We start from the raw sequence: 10017 nt of genomic DNA, 5'->3' as shown, positions 1-10017 counted from the left end.
AGTGCACTTGAATATCTATGTCAAACATGAACTCCCAAGTCGTGGTGATCATGAGCCGTCCACACTCCAAATTGTTAAATATATTTGATGAGTGCAGAAATGATTGTCTGATAGAGTTGCCAGTAAACCACCTAAAATGACCAAAAGAAAACAACGCCAAGGCAAAAAGAAACAGAAACATATAAATAAAACAAAATTTTCAGAGACGAAATGCAAGGTACCTGAAGCATATGAGTAGTTAATTGCCATGGAGTATGTTACTTTATCCAACGGATTTTAATCACTACAGATTTCTTGTACTGAAAATTCTTGGTATTCAGTATTCAGAACCCAATGCATGGATGGGAAGCTTTGCCTGATTCACATACCTTTGCTAAAAACAAGATTTTTTTTCTAGCGAATATCAGTGTTAAAGATAGTAAGATCAAGACTAATCGCTTCAAAACACCGACTTTGAAGAGGAATTATTGTTTATTGTAGCCTAATTATCTGGGTGTAATCAATTTGACTGGCTACCTGTAATCAACTCCCAATTGGACTGTGAATCTCTACATCCTAAATACACCATATTTGGTTTCTTCTGGGATGGGCTTCATGGAAACAGATAGGCAGAGTCCTAAAACTTTCCGTGTGTCAGCTGGATCTATAATTCCATCATCCCAGAGCCTTGCAGTTGAGTAATAGGAACTTCCTTCTCTTTCATATGCCTCCACAACCCTGTTTTTGAAGGTCTCCTCTTCTTCTTCAGTCCACTGTAAAAGTCACACATTGTGGAAGATTCTATTACTCACTAGTCTATTTTGCTAATAGATCTGTTTTTCTAGTTTGAGACAGCAAATACCTGAATTCCTTTCTTTTTCTTGTTGCTTTTTTCAATTTGAGCCAACACACCAGCAGCCTTCAAAAAACGAACTCTCAGCTTAGTTTTCCACAAAAATTTCTATTTAGGAATTAGCTTGAAGTTCCATAAAACCCAACACAGAATTGTGGTAAATAGCTAGTTTAAATTGTAGCAAAGTGAGCTACGAGTATGGATTATAAGGTGGTCGTTTTATGTTAGGTGGCTGTATCTTGCAACAACGAGAAGCTTCAATGAACCCCAAGTGTGCACACAGTTGACAGTCCTATGTTTAATCTGTCAAGAGATTGTGATTAAGCCACCTAGCATTGTCTCTGGAACAGAAAAACAGACCGTACAAGTCTCTTTTGATTATAGAACCTGCTGATTCGTGTGTACTTATCGTAAGAAGTTGACTTTGAAATCTGAGAACAAATATATTTTTCATTTGACACTTAATATTCAATGTTTTGACAATTGGATAAAAACTACCTGAGGGCCTCCCATCACAGAGATTCGCGCATTGGGCCACATGAACAAAAAATTGGGGCTGTATGCACGTCCACACATTCCATAGTTCCCAGCACCGAAACTTCCACCAACAATAACTGTTACTTTGGGAACCTGCACAGAAACATTCTTCAGTTAAATAATAGCAGCGTCGTCTTTCGATGAAAAAACCTTCAATAAGAAAATCTTAATTAGTACATTTGCATCTCAAACTGCAAGAGAAAACCTAAATTTAGGTATATAGCTAATTTCCACTTGGTATTCATATATTAAAAGTGTTCTTAGTCGAGTGAGATATTGTTCATAACAAGTTGCATCAAACAGAAATCAATGTAGAATGATTGAAATTGAATATTACACATGCTCTGTGGAGATCGCATATTCTCATACAATCAAACGCTGGATGATATCTCAGCAATCATAAGATTCAAGATGGTAGGCAACTTCAATTGATAATTAACATGACACAACCATGATCATCAGAACAATCATCTTTAAGGAAATAAGTTGCCATATGTTTATTTTAGCGGGAACTGTGTATGCAACACTGTAAATGTTTTAGCCTTGGAACTTGTGGTCTGGCATTTTTAACCAAAACATACTATGCATATAGCATAGGTTTCCCAAGGAAGATATTTTTAAAAGAGATTTCCAAAAGTAACCACACTGGCAGACTAAGAATACAGATAGACCACTGATGAAGAGTAAAATGTATACGACCTTTGCACAGGAAACCGCCATCACCATTTTTGCTCCGGCTTTGGCAATACCACTTGCCTCAGATTTTGAGCCAACCTATATAAACAAAAATTAGATTCCGCATTAGTAGAAACAATTTAGATGTGGGGGTGGGGCAGATCAAAGTAATTGTTCTGACACAGGTAGCTGTAAGTTCTGAAGCCACATAAGGTTGAAATTGTGATTTAAAATAAGCAAAAATTTAAAGAGCATGTACCATAAACCCATTAATATTCTGGAAGAAATATCAGTGGAATATTTCGTTGAGAACACAACTGAATAAAGTGGGTTCCTTTTAAAGCAGATTCGGTGAACAGTATGCCGTTGTTTCCAATAATTCCTACAGAACGTCCACAGATCCTTGCAAAACCTGTCACAAGAGTCTGCATGAACTTTATTAGTATTTTCCTCTTAAAGACAAAAATTAATAAGTAAGACTAGAACTTCCAGTAATTCAAGCGCTCTTACAGTGCCATACAACTTCTTAAATTCATCAAACTCACTCCCATCAACAATACGAGCAATAACTGCTCGGATGTCAAGAGGCTGTTTCTGGTCTGTGGGTGCAATTGAACGAAGCTCATTCACATCATACAGTGGATCCTTGTATTCATGAGAAGCATTTAGCAATTCTTTATCCATAACCTGACTCCCCGCCATGTACAAATTCCTGACAATATTCCTCCCAATAGCAAGGCCATGCAGTTCATCTGCAGTCACCACATCAACCATTACCAGCGGGCGTAGTTTTAAAAACCAAGATGTATTCTCATTAGAAAAGAGTACGTATAGTTATTACTTTCAGTTGTTAACGCTATCTACTTTAAATACCTGACTGTGACACAAACAAATGTCAGACGTAGGACCTTTTTTTTATGTGTAATGCTCTTCTTGCCCATTTACAAGATTTACTTGACCAAATCATTAATTAGAAAAAGAGTCTTGGAATAAATTATCTCGTGAAAACACCAGGGAAAAGATCTATTCTTATTAAATGAAAGAAGACCTTCTATAACTGGTTTTGTGCTCTATACCTGCTCACGTATTAAAAAAAGAAAGAAAGAAGGAACTTTGAGACTTGCATTGTGTCGAAGTCCTTCACAATTATTTTATTTTATTTATGTATTTGTTTATTTTTTCTAATCAAACTATGCCATCGTGTCGAAGTCCTTCAAATAAGAGCTAGCGTTGTTATACATGAGGAAGGTCCTCCTCACAAGTTAATCTTTGGGGCTAAAACAACAATTAACATTCCAAAATACGTTGTTTCATCCAACAGAAGCAGCGTGTATCAATTTTGGATATGATACAGAGATAATTGGGACACAATATAACCTCCGAAAAAAGGAGCAAGGATTAAGACCCGAGAGAGGTAGATTAAGAAAAACCAATAGAAATCAAGGGACAAAGTTAAGAAACATTTCCGACTTTTCGTAGTAAAAAATTTCATCTTGTCACATGAGTTCTTGGGAGTGTCAGAACTTTGCTTCAGTTAGCTCATATTATCATATAAATTGCAATTTCTTAACTTGGTAGAGCTTGTGAACGGAGTCCATTTTCTTCAAGAAATTATACAAGATGATAGGCTCCTTACTTAGCAAAAAACATTCAACCTCGTTTCCACCTATTCTTTCCTCTCACAATTTCTTAAATTGTTGCGATACCCAACAAACTACATGCTACTTTGGACAGTAAGCTTCCTTTGTAAGAGTTTAAGGAAAACTTTGCTTTAACTACAAGGTGAGAAGCTTAAAGAGCTTCTTTGTTAATCAATTACCCAAGGATGATTCACTACTAGGCCTAGTTTGATTATTTCAGACCAATGATGAAATACCATTCCACCTTAAAATAGTTGGAAATTCAATGTTTATATGAGTTCAGGCACTCATAAGTCGATAAGTAACAAATCGGGACTAAGTGAAAAAGACAATAAGAGAGAATACCTTCAGCAAAGTGATCTGAAACCCCTGATATCTTACAATGCAAGGATGCGCCTCCCAAATCCTCTGCAGAGACTTCCTCTCCTGTAGCAGCCTATCAAAATTGCTCCTTCAGAAAACCTAGAATTTTAAAAAAATACATTTCACAGATTTTCATTGGTAGACAAAAGATGTGCGTTGCATTAATAACTAGAAGAGTAACACCTAGTTATTTTAAGAACTAACCTTCACAAGAGGAGGTCCAGCTAGAAATATGGTACCATTTTCCTTGACTATCACACTTTCATCAGCCATGGCAGGTATATAAGCACCACCAGCCGTACAAGAACCCATAACCAGAGCAATCTGCGGAATACCCTTTGCAGACATTTGAGCCTGGTTGTAAAATATTCTACCAAAATTATCCCTGTCAGGAAAGACGTCAGCCTGCCTAGGAAGATTAGCACCTCCACTGTCAACAAGGTATAAGCAAGGCAAATTGCATTGATCAGCAATCTCTTGCGCCCTGAGATGCTTTTTAACAGTAATAGGGTAATAAGTCCCTCCCTTGACAGTAGGGTCATTGGCCACAAACATGCAAAGACGTCCATGTACTGCTCCTATTCCAGTGATTATTCCTCCAGATGGTAACGATTCTTCATATAGTTCATGTCCCGCAAGCTACACAATATAAAAACATTTCAGCTCCACATTCCACATTATATTATATGATCGGGACAATTGAAAATCAAACCTGGGACAGCTCGAGGAAGGAAGAACCAGGATCGATCAACCGATCAATACGTTCTCTAGGAAGGAGCTTATTCCTACTCAGGTTTCTTCTTAAAGCTTCAGCTCCACCACCACCACCCAGAACCTACAAACAAATTAATTCCCCATCATAAGCTCTAAATAATTAGTGTGTTGTACAAAAAGAGTTTACCTTTTTGATGTGGGTTTGAAGTTCGGACATGAGTTGGTCCACGGCTTGTGAGTTGCGAATGAAAGCATCGGATGTTCGGTCTAATGTGTCAGGTAACACTCCCAAGCAAAATTCTCTTCTTTGCATAAAACCAATTAAAATTGGATTCCTCCTACATGATGCTGCTCTCTTTACCAAAATTCTTAACATTTTTCTTCCTCCTCCTTAACAATTACTCCTAGATTTTGTAGTTTAGTCTATTCACTTGCCCCATTCGGATAGACATACAATCCTTTCCCACGTAAGCTAATACAGCCATGTGTCCATCACGGGAACCGGTTTGACCGGTTCACTTAAACCTTCTGAAAAATGAAATAAACTTATTAATCTGATATCAAAAATATCGAGTGATGGAGTCAGTGCTCTTTTCTTCCAAATTTGTGATATCCTCAACAAAAAAACTGTCAACTAGCATCACTCTCCCTCCAAAAAAAAAGGTTTTAATTCCAGTTGCATACGGCACAGAGGAAATGGAAGCAGTTATCTTAATTGACGTCATGCGTCGAGCTGGCGCACATGTAGTCGTCGCGTCTGTTGAGCCGCAGCTACAAATAGAAGCTTCTTCTGGGACTAAAATTGTAGCTGACACCTGCATTTCTACTTGCTCTGACCAACTCTTCGATCTCATTGCATTACCAGTTAGTACTCAATTTATATCTCCATGTTGTTGTGCTACATATAATATAATTGAGTTTGTTGATTTTTTCAGGGAGGAATGCCAGGTTCAGCGAGATTAAGAGACTGTGATATTTTACGCAATATTACTAGCAAACAAGCGGAGAAGAAGAGATTGTATGGTGCTATATGTGCTGCGCCTGCCGTTACTCTTCGGCCTTGGGGACTTTTGAAAAGAAAGCAGGTAATTTAAATACATTGTAATATTGGTTATCTACTTTTTGTCAACTGAGCTTAACTGGTTGTAATTATTTTTGCAAGACTACTTGTCATCCTGCTTTCATGGGCATGCTTCCGACGTTTTGGGCAGTTAAAGCAAATATTCAAGTGTCCGGGGAACTTACAACTAGTCGTGGGCCGGGGACAGCGTTTCAGTTTGTTCTTTCGTTAGTTGAGCAGTTGTTTGGTGAAGCTTTAGCGGCTGAGCTTGGTGGGACACTGGTAAGTTATGTAGTGAATCGTATTTATGGAGTTGGACATGAGTTTGATAACAATAAAGAAGGAATGGAGCGGAGAGAATGAAGTTCTAGGAAGATGAGCTGCTTCTTTTTGTTGGAAGTAACTGACCTTATTATCTCACCTATGAAAATGTGGTAGTATAGATAATAGATTGCACAATTGTAGAATATCCTCATCGTGTGCAGAATACATTTTATATAGTTAATCAGTTAATATTGAGCATCTATGTTTACAGTTTATGAAGAAAAATGGAAAAGGAATTCAACTTCTTGTAGCTTTTTTGTCGTCATTATTGAATTTCTAATATCTTCTCCTACATATTTAAGCAACAATTGTCTTTGCACATTTTCTACTGTAGCTGTTGTCTGGTGAGGATAATCATCCTAAAAGGGAGGAATTTAACAAAGTTGACTGGTCCATCAATCATAATCCTCAGGTGAATAGTTTGTGCTAAATTCTTTTGCCCTGATCTTTTGTTGTTTCTTCTTTAATTTGATCCATATGCGAACATTTTTTTATTCCCAATTAATTTCCTGAATTACTACGAATATGTTCAACCCCCCCACACACACACACAGACCAAGTCCTTGTTCATCTCCAGCTATGTGATATACTGATATCAACTTATCTTGAGATGATATGTTGCCTTTATTCAGTTACTTGTGAGTTATAGTGCAAAGTATAAGCATTGCCTTGTGCTGCACTTAGTTGAGTAGCATATGGCTAGTTTTATTGTGATATTTTACCCGCCACAACTCTATTGCACTACTTGTTGCTTCGTTAGTTTGTTCTATGTATTTGTTGAACAATGTATGCACTTTCACTGTAATTTGGCATTCGGTGGTTGATCCAAGGATAAGCATGTTAATGGCTCCATTTGGCAATACTGGCATTTTCACCCGGTCTGTAATATTCTTATTCATACTGCTTGTCCTTTTTGCATCTGTTTTCTCTTTTCTTCTTCCCAAAGGGATCAGCCAAAGGGCAAATGTTTTTTATATGAAAATGTGGGGAAGAGGCGATTGACCGATTGTATTAAGCCCTGTGTGCTTTATGTCTTACATGACTGTAGTGCATAAATCGTAATATGTGCAGTATGGTAAGGAACTTCTACTCATAATTGCAAATTCGCAATAAAAAAAAATCGCGTTTCTGAGGCACTTCATGGAGTTTGGAAATAGTATATCTTCTTTATATTGCTTCCTTGGCAAGCATCGTATCTACAGTCATCATTATTGAACTCTTATCCAGGTTCTTATTCCAGTTGCAAATGGGTCTGAAGAAATTGAAGTGGCGACAATAGTAGATATCTTAAGGCGAGCAAAGATGGATGTTGTGGTTGCTTCTGTTGAGAAATCTATACAGATTGTGGCTGCTATGGAAACAAAAATTGTTGCAGACAAGTCCATTGATAATGCTGCAGCTTCAAATTATGATTTGATTATTCTTCCGGTGAGATAAACATAGTGCTATATAACACACACCGTTCAGTCCCTTTGGCTCATTTTTGCATGCTGATGCAATGTAATGCTTGAATAGAAAATTTTCTTGGTATTGGATTTGAGTTTAGGACAATCTTTTAGCATTAAGCTGCTGTGTTTTCAACCAGGATTTCAGAACTAATAGGATTACCAATATTGCATGCTGATCAACAAGACCACACGTCCAACCACTCCCCTCCCCCACACCACGCACACGCACACCTCTTTGCCGAGGAATCTGTAAGGTGACATGTAATTGACCTTATTTGATTACTTGCTACTTCTGAGTCTTCTTGGCCTGTGGAAAGGTTCTTATTGAACAGTTAAACATTTCCATAACTTAAACTACGCAGATCAAGAAAACATGTGTGCTGCCACATGTTTGGACTTTTCCTCCAGTGTCGGAGGCGAAACCGACTTTGGTTCCTCCACTCAATTCTACCCATATTCTCTGCTTGAACATTTTGTGTTGGTGGATGCCTTAACATGATTCCAATTTGGGGCAGTATTCATAATTTGGCCACCCACTGGCTACCTGACAATCTATTTTTAGTTGGGATTTGGACTGGCAAAGTAACTATAGAAAACACTATTCAGGTAGAGTTGATCATGGTGTAATAACACTATGTATAAAAAGGTTTAATTTATTCTAATCTTTATAATTCAACAAATCACATGCCATAGACAATGGAACATAACATTCTGTTCGTAGGGAGGCATTGCTGGAGGTGAGCAGCTACACAAATCCAAAGTTTTGAAGAAGCTTCTCAAGGAACAAGAAGTAGCTGGAAGAATATTTGGAGCAATTTGCTCATCTCCTGCAGTCCTGCACAAGCAAGGGTTACTCAAGGTAATGTTCGTCAGTTTATTTGAATTTTGACGTAGTTCTCTAATATAACTTCTGTAATATTATTACTGGTACTTTGTGTGCGTAACAGGATAGAAGAGCTACAGGTCATCCATCCATCATTAGCAAGGTCACCAGCCATGCTGGAAATGGTGCTGATGTTGTAATTGATGGTAAAATTATCACAAGTAAGGGCCTTGCAACTGCAGCAGATTTTGCTTTGACCATTGTCAGCAAGATGTATGGTCATGCAAGAGCAAGAAGTGTGGCCGAAGGCCTTGTTTTTCAGTATCCACAGAGCTAGTAATGTCAGGAGCAGATGGGAACGGTTTTGCTGCCTTAAGTCATTGAAAGTAATACCTTTTACCCGTTCAATTCATGTACGTGAAAAAAGAACCAAATTTCTTTGCAGTCATTAACAACATTGAAAGTGTGTCCGCCTGCTGTGGACCAAGATTGCGCTGGTCATGGTTGAACTGATCCTGGTCTTTGATGTGTGTGATCATGCTGTACTTGAAAGTATGCATTGAAACAAGTTCTTTGAATCGAAGGATCCTATCATGATGGTAGGATAGATACAACAGCTTGATCACGGTGGTCCAGAGAGGCATCAACACCAAAATGTGTCCATGAAAACATTCAATTTTTTGTTTCACATTCGAGCTCTTGGATGTGCAAATTGTAAAAGAAAATTAATATATTGTGAGTTTGTGACACTGAAATGGTAAGTTAGAAATAAAATGGGTGGTCCACTATGGAATGGAATGGAATGGAATGAAAAGGAAATAATTTTAAATGGTATGTGTTTGTTGACAACAATGCACGTAAACTGGGGAAAGGAAAGTAAAACTAGGAAAGGAATAATCATGTTTGTTTCTCTTTGGAAAGGAATAATTGTATTGTTGAGTGGAGTGTATTAGTAGTAAGTTCCTATAAATTCCTTTTCTTCCACAAAATTTTCTTAAAATTTTTTCATTTGTTTTCATATGGAAAAGTCCATTTCCTTCCATGGGTAAACAAACACCTTAAAAACTATGGAAAAGGTGGACCACTCTTATTTTCCTTTCCTTTCCATAGTATTTTCTTTCCTTTCCATCATAACAAACACACCCTTAATGTCTTGTTGACAATAATTTTGCCCTTTTTTGTTTTGGTCGTGTTTGGGATAGGTAACGTCGTGGCGAAAGTTATGCGCTGGGCTGGACCGTGGTTGGATAGACTTAATCCATCTGAGTTATGTACTTGGTTATGGAAACTGGAAAGTAAAAAATCCTTGGATTCTGAATTAGTTGCCTCTTCAAATTCTGACATTTTAAATCGTTTTTATACTCTCTTGTATATTGTTCTAGATCTTATTTTTCTGTGTTATGCGTCTCCTTAGGGTGATAGCAGAAAACTTTATGTTAGTTGAAGATTTTACTAAGTTTGTTGCAGTTTGCAAATCATGGAGATGTTCTGTTTCTTCAACGCTTGATGATAAGCGTTATTTTTCTTCAATCATAAAACCACTACCATGGTTGATGCTAAGATTGCTAACTACAGATGAGGATGCAAAAAAGAGACGTTTT

General features: G+C 37.5%; 2 protein-coding genes across 5 annotated transcripts; one reads left to right on the top strand and one right to left on the bottom strand.

The window, feature by feature from the left end:
• Positions 1 to 369: 369 nt before the first annotated feature.
• On the bottom strand, positions 370 to 5197 carry MCCB (3-methylcrotonyl-CoA carboxylase). 3 transcript variants are annotated; one of them, XM_086562077.1, is made up of 10 exons: positions 4949 to 5197; positions 4760 to 4882; positions 4252 to 4686; positions 4030 to 4146; positions 2555 to 2796; positions 2304 to 2469; positions 2069 to 2143; positions 1331 to 1462; positions 842 to 898; positions 370 to 752 (listed from the first exon to the last, which is right to left on the bottom strand). In XM_086562077.1, exons 1-4 carry the CDS (start codon positions 5135 to 5137, stop codon positions 4138 to 4140), a joined length of 756 nt encoding a protein of 251 aa, XP_086418203.1. In that variant the 5' UTR covers positions 5138 to 5197; the 3' UTR covers positions 370 to 752; positions 842 to 898; positions 1331 to 1462; positions 2069 to 2143; positions 2304 to 2469; positions 2555 to 2796; positions 4030 to 4137. The 3 variants fall into 3 exon arrangements, with proteins under 3 accessions (XP_086418203.1, XP_086418202.1, XP_086418201.1); XM_086562076.1 differs by having other exon boundaries at positions 4030 to 4120; XM_086562075.1 differs by lacking the exons at positions 2304 to 2469; positions 2555 to 2796; positions 4030 to 4146; ... (1 more) ...; positions 4760 to 4882; positions 4949 to 5197.
• A 140-nt stretch (positions 5198 to 5337) lies between these two features.
• DJ1C (Class I glutamine amidotransferase-like superfamily protein) lies at positions 5338 to 9780 on the top strand. Of its 2 annotated transcripts, XM_086562078.1 has the most exons (8): positions 5338 to 5625; positions 5697 to 5846; positions 5924 to 6103; positions 6480 to 6557; positions 7373 to 7573; positions 8315 to 8452; positions 8541 to 9173; positions 9739 to 9780. In XM_086562078.1, the coding sequence occupies exons 1-7, from the start codon at positions 5338 to 5340 to the stop codon at positions 8751 to 8753; spliced, it is 1248 nt and encodes a 415-aa protein (XP_086418204.1). In that variant the 3' UTR covers positions 8754 to 9173; positions 9739 to 9780. The 2 variants fall into 2 exon arrangements, with proteins under 2 accessions (XP_086418204.1, XP_086418205.1); XM_086562079.1 differs by lacking the exon at positions 7373 to 7573.
• Positions 9781 to 10017: the final 237 nt, after the last annotated feature.

The sequence above is a fragment of the Coptis chinensis genome, chromosome 5, assembly GCF_015680905.1.
Source record: "Coptis chinensis isolate HL-2020 chromosome 5, ASM1568090v1, whole genome shotgun sequence".
In the NCBI taxonomy this organism is placed as follows: Eukaryota; Viridiplantae; Streptophyta; class Magnoliopsida; order Ranunculales; family Ranunculaceae; genus Coptis; species Coptis chinensis.
The sequence above is the reverse complement of the archived record's forward strand: the minus strand, read 5'-3'. Positions and strand labels throughout refer to the sequence as shown.

Coding starts and splice junctions, on each gene's coding strand:
- MCCB (XM_086562076.1), bottom strand. CDS start 5,137: ATGTTAAGAATTTTGGTAAAGAGAGCAGCATCATGTAGGAGGAATCCA. Junction 4,687..4,759: donor CCTTCCTCGAGCTGTCCCAG/GTTTGATTTTCA, acceptor TATATTGTGTAG/CTTGCGGGACATGAACTATA. Junction 2,797..4,029: donor TTCAGATCACTTTGCTGAAG/GTATTCTCTCTT, acceptor TGGTGACTGCAG/ATGAACTGCATGGCCTTGCT.
- DJ1C (XM_086562078.1), top strand. CDS start 5,338: ATGGAGTCAGTGCTCTTTTCTTCCAAATTTGTGATATCCTCAACAAAA. Junction 5,847..5,923: donor GACTTTTGAAAAGAAAGCAG/GTAATTTAAATA, acceptor TATTTTTGCAAG/ACTACTTGTCATCCTGCTTT. Junction 6,558..7,372: donor CCATCAATCATAATCCTCAG/GTGAATAGTTTG, acceptor ACTCTTATCCAG/GTTCTTATTCCAGTTGCAAA.